The sequence below is a fragment of the Excalfactoria chinensis genome, chromosome 1, assembly GCF_039878825.1.
Source record: "Excalfactoria chinensis isolate bCotChi1 chromosome 1, bCotChi1.hap2, whole genome shotgun sequence".
Lineage (NCBI taxonomy): Eukaryota > Metazoa > Chordata > Aves > Galliformes > Phasianidae > Excalfactoria > Excalfactoria chinensis.
The window spans coordinates 55,386,108-55,402,783 of record NC_092825.1 but is presented as its reverse complement, the minus strand read 5'-3'; the positions used below and the strand labels follow the sequence as shown (position 1 = coordinate 55,402,783).

At 40.4% G+C, this 16,676-nt stretch overlaps 1 protein-coding gene across 1 annotated transcript; it reads left to right on the top strand.

Annotated features, from left to right (window-relative positions):
- Nucleotides 1-1,595: 1,595 nt before the first annotated feature.
- On the top strand, nucleotides 1,596-7,674 carry STMP1 (short transmembrane mitochondrial protein 1). The gene is made up of 3 exons (XM_072351848.1): nucleotides 1,596-1,736; nucleotides 5,314-5,367; nucleotides 7,207-7,674. The coding sequence occupies exons 1-3, from the start codon at nucleotides 1,722-1,724 to the stop codon at nucleotides 7,285-7,287; spliced, it is 150 nt and encodes a 49-aa protein (XP_072207949.1). The 5' UTR covers nucleotides 1,596-1,721; the 3' UTR covers nucleotides 7,288-7,674.
- Nucleotides 7,675-16,676: the final 9,002 nt, after the last annotated feature.

Genomic DNA, 16,676 nt, shown 5'->3' with positions numbered 1-16,676 from the left:
TAGAAGCCCTGTTTTTCTTCTGACCTGCCACATGCAAAGACTAGAGTCTGTAACATTTCCTTAGTGCTATAGTGCTGAGTGCCTCTTCTCTGCCCTTGTGAGACCCAGCCTGGAGTACTGCATCCAGTTCTGGAGTCCCCAACACATGAAGGAAATAGAGTCATTTGAGCAGATCCAGAAGGCCATGAAGCATCTCACCTACAAAGACAGGCTGAGAAAGCTGTGGTGGGATCTTTCAGCCTAGAGTAGAGAAGGCTCCAAGGAGATCTTACAGTGGCCTTCCAGTATGCAAAGGGAGCCTACAGGAAAGCTTGGGAGGGACTTTTTATAAGGCCAAGTAGCATCAGGACAAGGGGAAATGGTTTTAAACTGGAAAAGGGTAGATTTAATCTAGATAAAGAAAGTTTTGAGGAAGCAAGGAATCCAGTCCTGGCTGTTGTGCTACACTGACATGAACCACAGCTTGCTATTGCCTGGCACCAGTTCTGACCCAAGGAGGGAAATGCAGGTCAGTAACAGCCTGAAAGTTGCCCCTAGCCCAGCTCCTTGTTAGTGCCACCAGCCCCAACAAAGATGTCACTTAGTATCTTTCCATGCTTCCTTTTCTAAATTGGTTGGAAGACAGTTTTTTACCTCATCCAGGTTCCTGCTCTGGAAAGAAAGCTTTCTACTCAGTTTCTAATTCAATGAGAACATTTGAGCTTTCCTGAAACTAGCATGGGGACAGAATTACAGAATTAACTTTGTCTCAGAGTAGAGGTGAGTAATGGTTTCACAATAGCTACACAGTTTTTGTTGTAGATGTTGGGTTCATGAGGCAACAGTCTGTCCTTAAATCCCATTCAGACCTCATGTTTCAACTTGTCCCTGCTCTCTCATCCACCCAGCTGTGAATGGCTCGGCTCTATTTATAACCCCCTTGTGGGTCGGGGGGGCTGCTGTTTGGCATCCCAGCCCTCTCTCTCCACCTGACTGCCTTCCTTTGCTTTGCTATTCTCACACTGCTGAAAATCTTTCAGTGTTCTTTGGCACAGGAGGCCCAGATTCCCCAAGTCACCAAATCAGAAGAAGCTGAAATCATTCACAATTTCACTCACATCTGAGTGTCTGATTTCCCTGACATTTCCTTAAGATCTTCAAGCTCAGGGAGGGCAGATTTAGGTTAGATATAAGGAAAAAAATATTTTACTATGACATTGGCAAAGCATGGGAACAGGTAATGTAGTGTTGTGGTTGATGCCTTGTCCCTGGAGACTTTCAAGGGGAGTCTGGATCCAGCTGTGGTGTCTCTGTTCGTTGCAGGGGAGCTGGACTAGATAGCCTTCAGAGGCCCCTTCCAACTCTAAGGATTCTATGATTCAGCTCAAAACTGTCTGCACTGTAAATACTCAGATTCTTATTTAACTAACTTCTCAGCAACCAGACCCCTCCCTGGATGCAAGGAGGTGTCCAGCAGCCCTCTTTGCTCCATTTTTTATCTCAAAAAGCGCCAAGGAGATGCGGGACCTCCACAGCGCTACGCTCTGCAGGCCGGGTGAGGTCTAGAATCAAGGCAGGGCCGAAGCCCGTGGCGGCGGTGGGCGCACCCTCCCAGCGGTGGCTCCTCCCGAGCTCGGCGTGCCCCACCGTCAGGGCGGCGAGGGCGGGCCGGGACCCGGAAGAGGAGCCACCGCCACCCGCCTGACTTCCCCGGCTGGAAAGCGAGCAGTCAGGTGGACGCCATGCTGCAGTTTCTGGTGAGGCTCCGTGAGGCGGTGGCGGCGTCGCCATTTCACGGCGGGGCGGAGCGGAGCGGAGCGGAGCGGAGCGAGGGGGTTGTGGGGTGAGGACTGTGCCGCGGGGCGGGCGGCGGCGGCTATGGGGCCGCTCCGGATGGGCCTCACGTGGGGAAAGTGCGGAGCTGGGCCGTGCCCCTGCTACTGCAGTGGTGGGTGCTTGGCTGTGGTTCATCGCCCTGCAGGGAGGTTCTTCTCAGCCGTTCGGAAAACGGAGAGTTTACGCCTTATTTCTTTCCAAGTCATGCCCTTAGTTTGTCGTTAAGGTCCAGCAGATTTCCCTTTCTCGCTGTCGTATCCTCTTTTTGCTCTAATTTCTTTGCACTGTACGTGTGCCTGGCTTCTGTTACAAGACTGATAATTTTCAGCATCAGGAAGATGCAGGTTTTCTTACGTATATGTTAAGGCAAGTGGTAATGCGTCATAACTGCCTTGCATTAAACCCCTCCAACAGAACAATTAATAGATGTTTTTGCATTTTTTTTTTTCATTTTAATTTTCTTTTCTGCTTTATGTGGGGTGAGGGTTGGCCCCTTAACCCAATATGACAGGATGTAATTGCCTTAAGTTACGCCAGAGGAGGTTCACGTTGGATATTTCATCTCAGAAAGAGTGGTGCTGCACTGGCACAGGCTGCCCAGGGAGGTGGTAGAGTCACTGTCCTGGGAGGCATTCAAGAACCACATGGATGTGGCACTGAGGGACATGGTAGGGCTGAGCTGGTGTAGGACAAAATGATCTTAGAGGTCTTTTCCAACCTTAATGATAATGTAATTCCTTTGGATGTCTGAGGTTTGATGCCTGCCTGCTCTTAATTCATTATTTAACACTGGCATTTTCACTGACAGTGTGACATTACCAGACCAAAATAATAATAAAAGATGCTGCTTTCTGCTGTAACAGAGCACAGAAACAGTCTTTCATTTTTCATTCTAGTGGTCTGCAAGTCACTGGAAGGTCTACTCTAGATTTTCATTATATTCAAACACTTAATGACATCCTTTAATCTTTAAATAGGGGAAGAGTGAGTCAGCTGGTTAATAAGTTCCATGCTCACTGTTGATAGAAGAGATGGCCCTTTATAAGTTCTGAGTCTTGCATGGTTTTATGAATTGAAACAATAAGTGTTATTTTGTATCTCAACTTCAAAACAAAATGGAACAACAAGCAGTTAGGAAAGCCTGTCATTTCTGTAGCTGTCTTTAATTGTCTGCCTCCACTCCATTTAAAACACTCAGCAACGATAAATATGCAGAATCACCCTCAAACTTTCTGTGTTTATCAACTCTACTGCTTGCTACTAATGTTTATTCTTTCTTATTTTTTTTTCCCAGTTGTTAGATGAAAGCCACTTATTATGGCTTCTCAATAAGCGCCTGAAAGCTTGACAAGTGACATATTAGTTCTGAATTTTCTTCCTCTTTGGGTGTAGATTGGGTGTTTGACTTTTGCTGTCCCTTGTTAGGGCTGTTGCAGGGAGATAAAAGGATAATCTCAACAACCTTACCTTTTTGTTACCCAGAGTTAAGCATAAAATAAATGCTTGCTTAAAATGCAACTTGAAATTCTGGGTATTGGATGACCCTGAACTTTCGTAATCTTTATTGTTGTTAATTAACATGCACATTTTAATTGGCTGTATTTTTATGCAATCCAAATTATAGAAGTCTGAATAGTGGGACTTTTCCCACTGCTGGAATTGTTAATTATTAACATAAACATAACATAACTGGGTAGCTTGCTTATGAATGCAATGCTGGATTTTTCAATAAAGACATATCCTTAAGTGGATTACCAATGTCAGCATCATCTGTACTGAGTAAGGCCTATCATCTGGCGGAATATGAGATAGTTGACCCATCCTTGGAAATATCCTAAGGCAAAAGCCCAGAAACCTGCTTATAAGCAAGGGCTTGGTTTGTGTTTTCAAGTGAATTCCCAAACAAAGATAGGCATGCTAGAGGTTGGGGAAACTTGTTAGAGTCATACACTACATCAAGTGGAGTCGTAAGTCCTTGAGAAGTAATTATAAACAAATAATAAGATCAGAAATCTGTGCAAGAAAATACTGAAGTTATTGCAGTTGTGGCTCATGGGGCAGCTTTCAGCAAAGTTTTGTTTTCTGTATCTGGGTTTCAGCTCTGATATTTGTGGAGTCTGAGTCACTGTAAAAATGAAATGTTCTGTATCCTCTTTTGGGTATGGAAAAGATGTCTACTCAGATGTGATGGTAAAGTTGTTGTGAACAGCAGTTTTAGTTTTCTTAAAATATTCTTATTTTGGCAGCAGTGACCATAAGCAATAAGAATTTTCTTAAATAGAACTGGAATGGAGGCACAGCTTTGGTAGTCTCCCAGAACTATCAAAAGAGCTTTCATAGGATACTATGTACTTATTGTGGAATGTAACAACTAATTATCCAGAACCTTTTAGAGCTCCTGAGTGAAAATCATGTTGTCTGTCTGTGAAGAGAGGAATTTATTTTCATCTCAGGGTGATGTTACACATGAGGATTTTCCTTAGCTGTTAAGGAGGGGGATGGAACAGGAACTGTGCTTCCATTTTGCTCTTGCTCTCCTTCCAGACTAAAGTTTCACAGCCAAACTTTAAGCAACTCCTAGTTTGCTGTCAAAAGTAGTTGTACTTGCTTTCAACCAACTGTGCTTTCCTGCCTTAGATCAGAGTAGATTTGGCTGGAAACTTATCTAGGAGGTGTACAGTTGTGTGCCCCCAGTGGCGCAGTGGTATAAGCTGCTGCTTGCGGCACGGGAGGGCCCGGGCTCGAATCCCCCCTGTGGCGCAGGGGTAGAAGTGCCGCTTCGCTACACAGGGGGCTCGAAACCTGGGAGTTGGACTCGATGATCTCTAAGGTCCCTTCCAACTCGCACGATACTATGATACTATGATACTATGATGATGATACAGTTGCTGGTGTTACAAAAGAGAGTAGTGCAGTAAAGCACTGGAGCAAAGTGGAGAAGGGTGAGGAACCTCTGTCAGTGGCAGTGCAGTTCTGTATCAGTTAAAATTGATGGGGAAGAGCCCATTAAAATATCTTTCTGCTCTAAAATTTCAGCTCTATTACTGTGTATTATTAATGTGTTGAGTCATTCTGTGGCCTGTCCTTCCCTCTATAGCACAGAATGTTATTTTACTGAAGTATTGCTCTTGGATTTTCAGCTCTGGACTGCAATCATTGAGATACTTGGGCCCCTGCTGTTGTGTTATTCTACTTTCCCACTGTGATAGGATTTACTGCCTTTGTAGGTTTGCAAAGAATTTTGCAGACAGATGATCATAGGCTTACCCATACAGTCTTGGAGACATATATTTAAAACACAGTTATGTTGTATTTTGGAAATTATTATAAGGTTTTCCTGGTGAGGCAGCTGAGTCAAATTGTGTCTCTCTTTAGAAGAATGATGCAAAAGTGTGACTGGAATTGAAATTCCTTCCATTTTCAATGTTTTTAAATTTTCATGTTAACTAGAAGGCATTTGATAGGAGGGCATTAACTATTCTCTTCTTTCCTTTTTAGCTTGGCTTTACTCTTGGCAATGTGGTTGGGATGTATCTGGCTCAGAACTACGATGTATGTATCCCTGTATTCTCAGAGTTGAACTTAATTTGAATTGAAAATGTAAGAATGTTTTCCCTCAATAAGAACTGAATCAGTCTTTATTTAAATGTTTGTACTGGGTTTGAATGGAGTACAAATTGTACTAACTTTAGTTACAGATGATCTCAAATTTAAATGGAACCAAAACGTCTATCTCCTTGCTTTCTCATCTATGTAACAGTAGCGATTAGACCGTCAAATAATTCTGGAGCACAGTTACTGTAGCAGGGCATATAAAGATAAAATTCTTTGTTAGATCAGTTACACTTGGCTTCTTTTAGGCTAAAGGAGTAAAATTTAACATAAAGTTGGTTCCTTTATTTTGCAGCCTATACCAAACTGTAGCCTCACCAGTCTCTTTTTCAAGTATGTGGTGACATTTATGTCGCTAATCTGCAGTACTCAAGTCATCTTACTAGCAGAATTCTTATTTTTTCTCCACTAGTCTGAGGCAAAATTTTGTGATGCTTCTTGCCCATTCAATCCAACAACAGTAACAATATTCTGTTGTTTCTTTTCAGTGTCTGTTTTTTAAAAGTTATGGATTTGTGGTCAAAAGAAAATATTGTATACCAATATGTGCTGTAAACATAATGCAGTGTTTTTCTGGAAGCACTAACAACGTGTTGCCACAAGAGGGCGAGTTCTGCTTTTGATTTGGAGGAAATTATTTACTGGCAATATCGTGACTTCAAGTATTAAAATGGTGATTTTACTGCTGGTATCAAAAATATTTTTATTAGATTGCATATAAGGTGAACTTGTCTTAATGAGGTCTTAATTTGGCAACTGTGTACAACTGTGCTTAGTTGTAAGCTCATGGATAATTCTGGTGATAGCAGAGGACTTTTTCTGGGGCATGTTATGGGTTTGGGCTTTTAATTTTGCTTTCTCAAAAGGGAAGAGCGAAATTTCTCACATCATACTATCACTCTCAAACTATCCAAGCAAAGGATGACAGTCAGAGTTGAATATCCTGCTATACGATCAGGATATGAGTCAAGTAAATATTAATGATTTTAAAGAAAATCATATCCTGAGTTGGAAGGGAATCAAGAGGATCACGGAGTCCAAAATCCTGTGGTGTTGCTTCTCAGTTTTAGTGTGAGTTGTGAGTCTGTCCTCACATTAAAAATTTGTTTGTTTTCTTTTTTCCCCCCAAGTGGTCAATACTGACTGATTGATTTGTCAAAATGCTTTTATTTGTAAAAGAAAGCTGAAAATTTGAAGTTAGCAAGTGATAAATTGAATTTTCATTCAAGTGTGAAACTGCATGTGGTTGCCAATTTTCAGTGCAGTAAACTTCCCCAGTGGGGAATTTTGGTGCCCGCAAAATGGATCGAGAGACATATTGCTTCACAAATTTCATTAGAAGATATTAGCTGTTCTCGAACATCTTTTCTCTCTTTCTTTTTTTGTTGCTGGGGGAGGTTGTTTTGTGTTATGAGTTGGGTTTTTCTGACTAGCGTAGCACAATCTACCTTTCCTTCCAAATTCATTATGATGCCTATGTATCAGTGTTGGAATCATTTATTCTTTATCAGCTCATCCTCTGTCAGTGAGAGATCCAGGCTGATCTTAAGGAATTTCCTCTGAAGTAACTTCTTTTCCTCACTCCTTTTTCCCCCAATACTGCCTAGTAAAAAGATTTCCTGAAGTCTGGGTGAGGTTCTTTTCTCTGTCATTTCCTTAATGCTCTTAACCTCTGTGGAAATGAACAGTGTTTATAGTATGATCTTACCAACTCTTGAGATCACATAAATCATTTTGTTGTTGTTTACTTTTGTTTTTTTCTTGTTTTTATCTTTAAAGATTCCTAACATTGCAAAGAAGCTTGAAGATTTTAAGAAAGATGTGGAAGCTAAGAAAAAACCTCCCAGTGACAAGTCCTAAAGGGAGCAGTGTTACCCAGGTCACTTCTGTGCATGCATCAAGGATGCGATTTACCTTTCTATTGACAAAGATCAAGTAGAGGTTTGGCATGGGAGGTTCCTCCACTTTTAGTCTCCTAGAGCCAGAATGTCCTTGTTTTGAAAAAGCAACCATGAACTTTTCCTGGGACTGATTTTTCAAGGGTTTCAGAATTTTGGATTTGCAACTGATAATGTGACTGGATAAGATCATTTGTATTTTTTGTTATCTCTTTTCCTAGTATTTTGTAACCCATTTTTACCTGATCCAACTGGAAAATAGTGTTAGTCCTATTATTATGTATACCTCACACTTTGTAATACACTAGGTCCTGGAACATCGCAGAAGAAATTAAATGCATCAAGAAGTAACTTTCAGAGTTTCTTGTAATTTGTTGTATTTCTTAAGGTCTGCATTCCCTTATTGGAGAGGGAACTTCCTGGGATTCTCAAATGGGAGACATGACAGTGAAGTTCATTTGTAAAACTATGAACCTAGAAGGAGGGAGGGAGAAGTTCCCACTTTTTCAATTATGATAAATGATTGTTTCCACCAGTGTGAAATTTGTACAAACATGGAGAAGAAAAGACCTCACTGTGGCCTTCCAGTATTTGAAGGTAGCGTATAAACAGGAAGGGGAATGGCTGTTTATGTGGGTTGATAGTGATAGGACAAGGGGGGAATGGTTTTAAACTGAGACAAAGGAGATTTAGGTTAGATATTAGGAGGAAGTTTTTCACTCAGAGGGTGGTGATGCACTTGGGTGTTGCCCAAGGAGGTTGTGGACACCCCATCCCTGGAGGCATTCAAGGCCAGGCTGGATTTGGCTCTGGGCAGCCTGGTCTAGTGGCTGACAAGTCTACCCACAGCAGGGGGGCTGAAATTAGATGATCTTTGAGACCCTTTTCAACCCAAGCTGTTCTATGATTCCAGAAGGCATAAAAGGTTGCCGACTTTAAGCCACATTTCACTGTTTATTCTTCTATTCCCTGACTCAGTGAATTTAATGGCACAGTTTAAGTCATTGTTCTTTCATGGAGCCCGGAGTTAATTTCAATGATCCTTGTGGGTCCCTTCCAACTCAGAATATTCTGTGATTCCGCTTTTGTCAAATATATTGACCATCACTTCCTCAGTGTTCTGCATGGTCTTCAGCCCATTGGCTTTTTGTTTGATTAGAACCACTTCTCTGCTGTACCTCATATTGTCTGTCTTTTATGTTCCTCATCACTTTTTGCATGCCACTAAGATCTTTAAAATTCACGTTGTATTACCACTGTCCTCTTCTGTTTGATTGGAAAGCAAAGCCTGTGTTTAGAGAGCATGATTTCACCCAAAGTCTATTTTAAATTCCCAGGAAAGTATTGCAGAAATTTAGTAACATTCCACAGTTCCTCTATTTTTTTCCTTTTTTTTTTCTTCCTGTAAAATAGAAGAGTCCTGACAAGTCTCCAAGGTTATTTAAATCCTCATGCACTTGACAATCTTTTGCTGATCTTGAAATACAAATGTTATCTTCACTACAAAATACGCTGTTTTGCTCTATAGACATGGTGGATTGTGCTACTTGAGGTAGACGTACCCTTTAAGCTGTGAAGTACAGGAGTCCCCATGAATTCGTTATGATTTTCATACCCTCCCCCCTACTTCAAAGCCATTAACTTGAATACATCTGGATGGATTCCAAGCTCAGGAATTTTCACAGGATCATCAAAGATGTTAACAAAAATCTTACATCAAAATTCACTTCATTTTCCAAAGTTTGGTAATGATAACGCTCTTCAGCAATGCAGTTCTGAGAAGGTATTTGTCATCTTAAGGTTCTCCTTAGGGAATATAAATAGCCAAGATATAAATGGCCTGTGATATCCCATCCTTCCTTTTTCCATCTGCCCTATAAATATTTGACAAATTTCAAGCCATCTCAAGTTAGACAATCTTAGCAGCTATGCCACTGACTCTTCCTATAGTAAAGAATAACAAACTCAAAAGAAAGATAAGTATTTTTGGCCACCTAATATAGGTTAGTAGAAAATTCATGGTAGCAGTATATGTTGAAGACTGTAAGGAGGTAATTTGTGAAGGGAGTTCACAAATCAAGTGCAGCCATTTTTACCTATTACTGAACTAGTCAAGTGTACTCTGGTCTTTGAAAAGAGTTTTAATTAGCTTTCACAGACTTTGAAGCAGACTGAAAGACTTGTCTTCCATGCAGAAAAGCTTTTCCATAGAGTGAGACAGCACTGTACAGCTGTTTTACAGCCTTCATGAATGTAATGAACTGAATTTCCCACAGCTTCTGTTTTTTCTTGATTTTTGTTTGTTTTAATATTTGTGTGTGTATGATATATATATTAATGTCTTCTACTTTGTGGTCTCGAGGAGAATGTTGAAAAATACTGGCTCGCATTTCTTTGGTTGTCACATAAAATGATAGTGATGCATAATATTGAACTAGTTCTTTCACTGAACATTCTTTATGTCCTTCTGGTTCTTTACTGTTGCCATGTGCTTCCGTGGTTCAACCACCCGCCTCCCCTAGGTTCTAGCGTTGCCCCCTGCTAGGGCCAAAAGCCACTATGGCACAGTCATCACACTCACTATGACGCAAATCCTCGTTAATGCCTACAACACTTTACACAGTGATGAGAAGAGGAATAATGCTCAAAATCTCTGTATTTGGTGCCAGACAGGACTGTGTTATTCTAGAAGCACAGCTTTGGAGCTGAAACTTTCAGCTGAGCATTCCAAGCATGTCAGCACTTTTTTTTTTTTTTTTTTCTATCAGATTATGAAGTGAAACAGTTACAGCTATAGTGCTGTAGAAACAAGATTTGTTTATCGATATTAGAGACAAGACTTATGCATTTCGCAAGGCTTGCAATACTTTCCGTTTTAGCTCGAGCTGTCTTTTTTTTTTCCCTTTTATAATAAGCTGGAGAGATGGATAACATACTGCAACACAGTTCTTGTCAACTTTGCAACTACTGTCTAATACGAGGCCTACTCCAAAAGTAATATTTTATCATGTTGGCCCATAATGTCAGAAGCAGATGTCGGTGGTATAGCAATAGAGGATGAACCTTCCCACCAATATCCTGTTACGTTTTATTGTCGTGAAACAGGTGACAGCAGAAGGGCGATCTGACAAAATGACATCTTATATGGAAGTGCTTATGGAACAGAGGTGTGTCCTAGAATTCTTCCATGCAGAAAAAATGTGTCCTAGAATTCTTCCATGCAGAAAAAATGGCACCCATTGACATTCAGCGACACTTGCTGAATGTTTATGGGAACCAAACAGTGGATGTGAGCACAGTGAGGTGGTGAACGGTGCACTTCAACTATGACAACAGTGATGTGGAAGACAAGCTACATTCCAGACAGCCATACAGATTTTATGAGTGCATCATTCTGGCTCTTGTTCATCACTTAGCTCATGGTGCTGACTGTGTTGAAAAATAGTGTTTTGTGGCTAGGAATCTGCTCTGTCAAACAGTGTTATTGTGCTCTTTGTATCTGTTGCAGTTTTCATGGAAATACAGGAGACATTATTTTCAGAGTGACTTAAGTACATTTTACATTATTTATCAACCTGAGGTTATCCTAGATGATACTAAAGGTTAACCTTATGTTTCCACGTGGATAATTACTGCTTCATGCAGATCCTGCATTGGAGGGTTCAGAGGGACTTTGGTTCTGCTGTATCAGGTCACCTTCATGACATCTAGGAGAGAGTTTCCTGCACAGACATTTTAAATGTGCAGAAATCTGCAGTAACTGTGAATATCTGGAATCAGTTGAAATATACAATCCTCCCTTCTACAGCCTCAGGATAAATGCAGTTGGATCCATTTTCCATTGTTGATTATTCTGTGCCTTGTCAAAGGAGTTGAAGATTTGAAGCAAAAGGTGAGGAAAGGAATATATAAGCTACTAATAGACTTAAAATATTTACTCTAGATTGAGACATATCTTGTAATGGAAAATGCTGCTCTTCTTCCTTTGAGTACAGTAGAAGTTTAATATTGAAAAGACAGAAAATGCTGGATAGCAAAGATGGTTATTAGCTTGTGGGTCATCAGTGTTCAAATCAGGAAAGTAGAGTTTTCAGAGGAGTTCTTGCACTTTTCCACACACAGCTTCACTGAGCTATCTGCTCAGTGGTGCCATGTTCTGTCACAGAACCACAGGTCCTTGTAAGATGGGTGCTTCGTTCCCATGATCTTTACTGCCCTTGGGCCAAGCTCACTCCAGTATGTTCATGTCCTTATCCAGAACTTGGCATAGCAGTCTTGATGTGACTAACCAGGGCTAAGAAGGAATGAAAGCTCACCTCTTCCCTCAGCCAGAGGGTGTTCTGCTTAATGCAGCTCAGGGCGTTGTTGGCCTTTTTCCTTTGAGGACATATTGCTGGCTTGTGTTGGCCTTATTTACAGGGACCATCAGGTCATTTCCTACAAATTTGCTTTCCAGCTGGTCAGTTCCAGCTTGTACAGATGCATGGGATTATTCTTTCCCAGTCATGGGACTTTGCATTTCCCTTTTCTGATCTTCTTGGATTTTGTGTTGGGCCATTTCTCCAGCCTGACCTGAGGGCATGACAGGAGGCAGACAGGAAGCTGAAGTCCCAGATCTGTGCCCAAGCGTGGCTTGACCTAAGGGAGGTTAACATAGGTGGGAATCCCAGGTGAGGCCAGCGAGGGCTGTAATGGCTCTTTATTATACTCAGGGCACTGGCATTGGCTTTCTGAACTCCATGTGAGTTACTTAAAGCTCTAATATCTCCAGCCTACTTGTGTAAAAGATGGGTTGTACTGAAGAGGAGTTATTCAAGGATAGGAAAAGAATTAATGAAGCCACCAGTTTATGATTTTACATTAGGTAGCATTATCTACATCAGAAGCTTCTATTGTGAATTCAGGTAAAAATATATGACTCCTGTTACTTTAGCATGTAATTGATAATATTTTCTATGAGAGCTCTCCTTTCTGGTGAAAGGGTAAATATGTAGTTCATGAACCATCTTAATAAAGTTAACTATTTTGTTGTCTGATGAGTAAAGGAACATAGAACTGATTTATCAGCACAGCGTCAGTGCTGCAGGGAATAACAGTGACACTCTGAAATTTTATTGCCTTTGTGAAGGAAGGATTTTTCCACTGTGGTTCTACTTTGTGGTTCTCCTTTGTCAGGCGATGCTGGCAGCTGTATGCAGTAACAGCTGTTAAGACTTCTCAGTGTATGCTCTCTTGAGCAATGTTATACATGTCAAGCATCTGGAAAAGGGCTTTGAATGGCCCAGACTACTGTTGGCCCAAAGAACAGGCGGCCCTTAGATTACCTTTGAGACTGAAAAGTTGTAAAGGAAGAAATCAGAGTTTTCAAAATTAACAAGGAGTTGATTTTATAAGCCTAAATTTTATCTGTATTTGTAGAAACATGACTGTGAATGGGTATTTCTATGTAAAAATTAATAGCTGCTCTATGTGTGGTAGAATTACTTTGGATATTAGAAAGTTACGGTGTATATTGTAATGTGGATAGTACTGGTAAACTACATAGAGACCCTTCCCTAAATGCTCTTTCTACTTTTGCTTCAGACGAACAACAAATTCTACTTATTATGCTTCACAGTTGTATATGCTAACCTTTACTTTACAAATCCCAAGCCAAGGTCACTTTTTATCGAATTTGTACCGAGATAAAATAGTTGTGGATGTTGTTTGCTTTTTCACCCGAAACATACATTAATCACAGACAACTAGTTTTACTTTCTTGAAAAATAAAACAAATTTCATGAATTGCCTTTAAAATAGACTCTCCCACCAAACTCAGTTCCAACTTTAATACATCAGGAAAATGCCTACAAACACCAGCCCCGCAAATCACTGACTCAAGCCAAAACTACATTTGAAACTTCAGTAACTTTTCTCTGACTTAGATTATGTATTTTCTTTATATTATTTTCTCTCACTGTGTTCACGAAACTTTGATGTTTGTCTAATGTGGAGCTGATTCTTGTCAAAAGTAATAATAATAAAAAATGATAATTCAGGCTGAAGTACTAAGACAAAGGTACTGCATAGATTTACATCTCATCTATGCAGATTGCCTCAAGAGCAGAGGGAGTTTAATTCTTCTAGCTTACCCTTTCCCCATCCTCCCTGATAGCAATCTTTGTGAGGCCGAAGGCTGGAGTGGAACATACTGTTGGTTTTCTATGTGAAAAAAAGGGATTTTGCAATCTTTCATCACACTGATTTCTTCACCTTTTTGTATGAACTGCACTTTTGGGGTCAAAAGTGCAAGCCAAGTAGCAAGATAATGATAACTGCAAAAAATGATACTATTATTCAGACTTTCCTCAAGCAAAAAGGAATTGAACAACCCCTGTGGCTGTACAGCTATCATGCTCTGCTTTTTTCCTTGAGAAGTAAATCAGCTACAGCGTAAATATTTGTTCAGTGTATATCTGTTTAGTTTTATGAAATTGCTTGAGTTTTATATTTCCAGAAAAAGAAATAGACATGTATCCTCTATCGAATTATAGTAAGAGGTAACATAAAACTGACTGATAAAATAGTATACACTTACTAGGTAAGGTGATTATACTCTTTGCATAAGAATCTTAAATTCTGAGCAGAAAACAGAGCTACGTCCTGATGAAAGTTCAAAGCTTATGGAAATCAATTTGAAATCAACCTTATTTCTCCTTGGAAGAAAAGACTTCACCTTAGGTTACTGCTAGAGACAACTCAGAAGTTTGGTGACATCGTATATTATCAAAGTTTCCCACTTTTTTGTCCAATTGCCATTTATTCCTATTAAGAAACAAAAACAAAAGTAAAAAAGCAAACTGTTACTCCCTTTGAAATCCAGATTCTGCAGCTAAAAACATTTCCATGTACTCATTTTCAGTGAGATTAATGGAATTGTATATGCACATCTAAGGGGAGAATCTGGCTGTGCTGCATGCACTGACTTATCTGATATGGAGAAAGTGCCAGGGTGGCACATTGCCTTCACAATGGGGTGTGACAGTGACAAGTGCCAGCATCTGAGGACATCAAAATGTGCTGAGAGCATCAACACAAGAGGGAAGGCTCCTGGGGAAATCCCTTTTTTAGAGTTACTTCCAAAAGCCTTGAGGTCAATTCTGTGAGACTCGAAACTATGCCTGAGGCTCATGGAAATGTATCTGAAGGAATGAAGTATTGCTTTAGGTGAGCAACACAACATCAAATAATTTTCTTTAACCTAGTGTTATTGATGTTATTACTGGAGAGTGTTGGTGGGTGCTCTGCTGATTTTTGACTAAGCCTAGATCTCCCTAAAGCCGATTGGAATGCCAGCTGCTTGTCTGTCTTTCAAAATAAGAATATCCTGTGTTCTTATCCCCTGGGGGCTGCGTGGGATAACAAGGCCTGATGGGGGTGGAGCTGAGCTAAGAAAACAGGTATTAAGCAATGGGGAGTGATTTTTGGCTAAGCAGCTAGGCAGTTTGAGGGCGGCGGTGGTGGATGGAGAGTGAAGTGAAAAAAGTTTAAAATACGAGTGCAGAGTAACTAAAGCCTTGAAAAAGAAGCAAGCCAGAAAGACTTTGTGGAGGGAGAATGGTGGAAAGTAACACTGGGGACTGTGAACAAGATGTCCTGCATGTTGTGCATGTGATTACCCTTGGTACTGCAGCCATCCAGCTCTCAAGAGCACTTGCTCCTGGAGAGTGCTGTCCATGTTGGTGGATGGGCATTGCAGTCTGTGCCTGGAGGAGCAGAAGGCTGCCCAGAAAGGGGAGTCAGCAGAAGTGAAGGGCTGGGTCCCAGAGGAGCCCCATGGGTTGTGTGTGCTGCAGTGCGGCACTGGCAGACTCAGGAATAAAGGAATAAAGGAATGAAGGAGATGAGAAGTAAGACAGAGGCCAACTTCCATGGTTTACGAGGCTGCAGGGGTGCACAGAGCCATGGATTCACAGCAACTCTCTTCTTCCAAAACAAGAAGTTTACAGGAAGAGCTATGAATAGAAATTGTTCTGCTAAGTTGCCTTCTGCTTTTGGTAAGAAGTGCTTTTGTGATCTTCCAACTTTGCTCCTCCTCTGCTGACCTATGACCTCTTATTGCATGTGTTTACTTACAAGACAAAACTGTGGAAACACTGTTTGATAGAAGCCATAAACCAACAGCTCCTGCTGTCTCAGCGCTGCTTCCATAAGGGCTTGGTGGGTTATGAGAAGAAATGCGTCATATTTATATTCTCATAGAGTACAAAAATATGCAGTAGTGAATAATTTATTTTATTGACATCTTATTTATGCGGCACAGGCATTCACACTAACATCTAGAGAGCCTAGGTTATATGTGGAAAGCATACAAATTTATTAAAGTATATATATGAAGAGAGTGGTTACATTAGAGCCAATCACCTTAATATACAGCTTAAAGGCACTGTCATTATGTATATATATATATGTATATATATATATATGATTTAAAACAGTACATAATGCAAGAGAGGGTTTACTAGGTATCACAGGGATCCACTCAGAAAAGCAGGACGTTCACTTTGCGTATGATAAAGAGATTGACCTTTTGGTCTGCTAATTATTTGCTTTATCTGACAGTTTCCCATGATTGAAGTTCCTGTTCTCTGGGCTGCTAGGGAGCAGGGTGGTGTGATGTTCAAGTGAATACACATGACGAGGAGCTACGCCAGTGTGACTCACTTCAGCACACTCCCTTCTTACTCATGGAGCAGCACTATCTTGGAAGAGATGCGACTCTCTCTGTCAGGGAAATTTTAAGTGCATAACTATCTAATATGAGCAAAAATAAAAAAAATAAAAAATAAAAATAAAAAAAAATAAAAAAAGAAAAAAAAAGAAGAAGAAAAAAAAGAGGAGAGTAATGGGTCTGTTGGCCAGGCAATGTTTTTCTGGTCACAGTTTCCTTTGTTGAAAAAGCTCTCACTGCAGTAACAAGGAGAGAAGATATTGATCCAAACTTTATATTGGGGATTGTAAGTACTGCAATGCTGGAAAATTTATACTAGTGCTGTGGAAAACAAAAAGAAACAAAAAAGCAATTGTCCTGACCAGGAGACTTCTCCTTCCTGTCTGTTTTGTGGTTTCTGATATCCCTTTGAAATGTTGTACCTGAAGATTGGTAGCTGTATTTCTTTCTAGGCCATATCGATTAACTGGCAGAATGTTTTTTGTTTTTTTTTTCCAACACACTGATGATTTAGGTTCAAAAGATGAAGAAGGATTTGCCTTGAAAAGAAGCAAGATTAGATAGCTCTGAGTTTGGAAAGAAGAGTTGCTTTTCATTCTCTGTGGATGTCAACAGTAAAACTGAAGTCAACTCTTGAATAC

Bases quoted from the DNA above. Each gene is read 5' to 3' on its own strand.
- STMP1 (XM_072351848.1), top strand. The intron at 5,368-7,206 runs GTATGTATCCCT...TTATCTTTAAAG, and splicing joins ATCTGGCTCAGAACTACGAT to ATTCCTAACATTGCAAAGAA.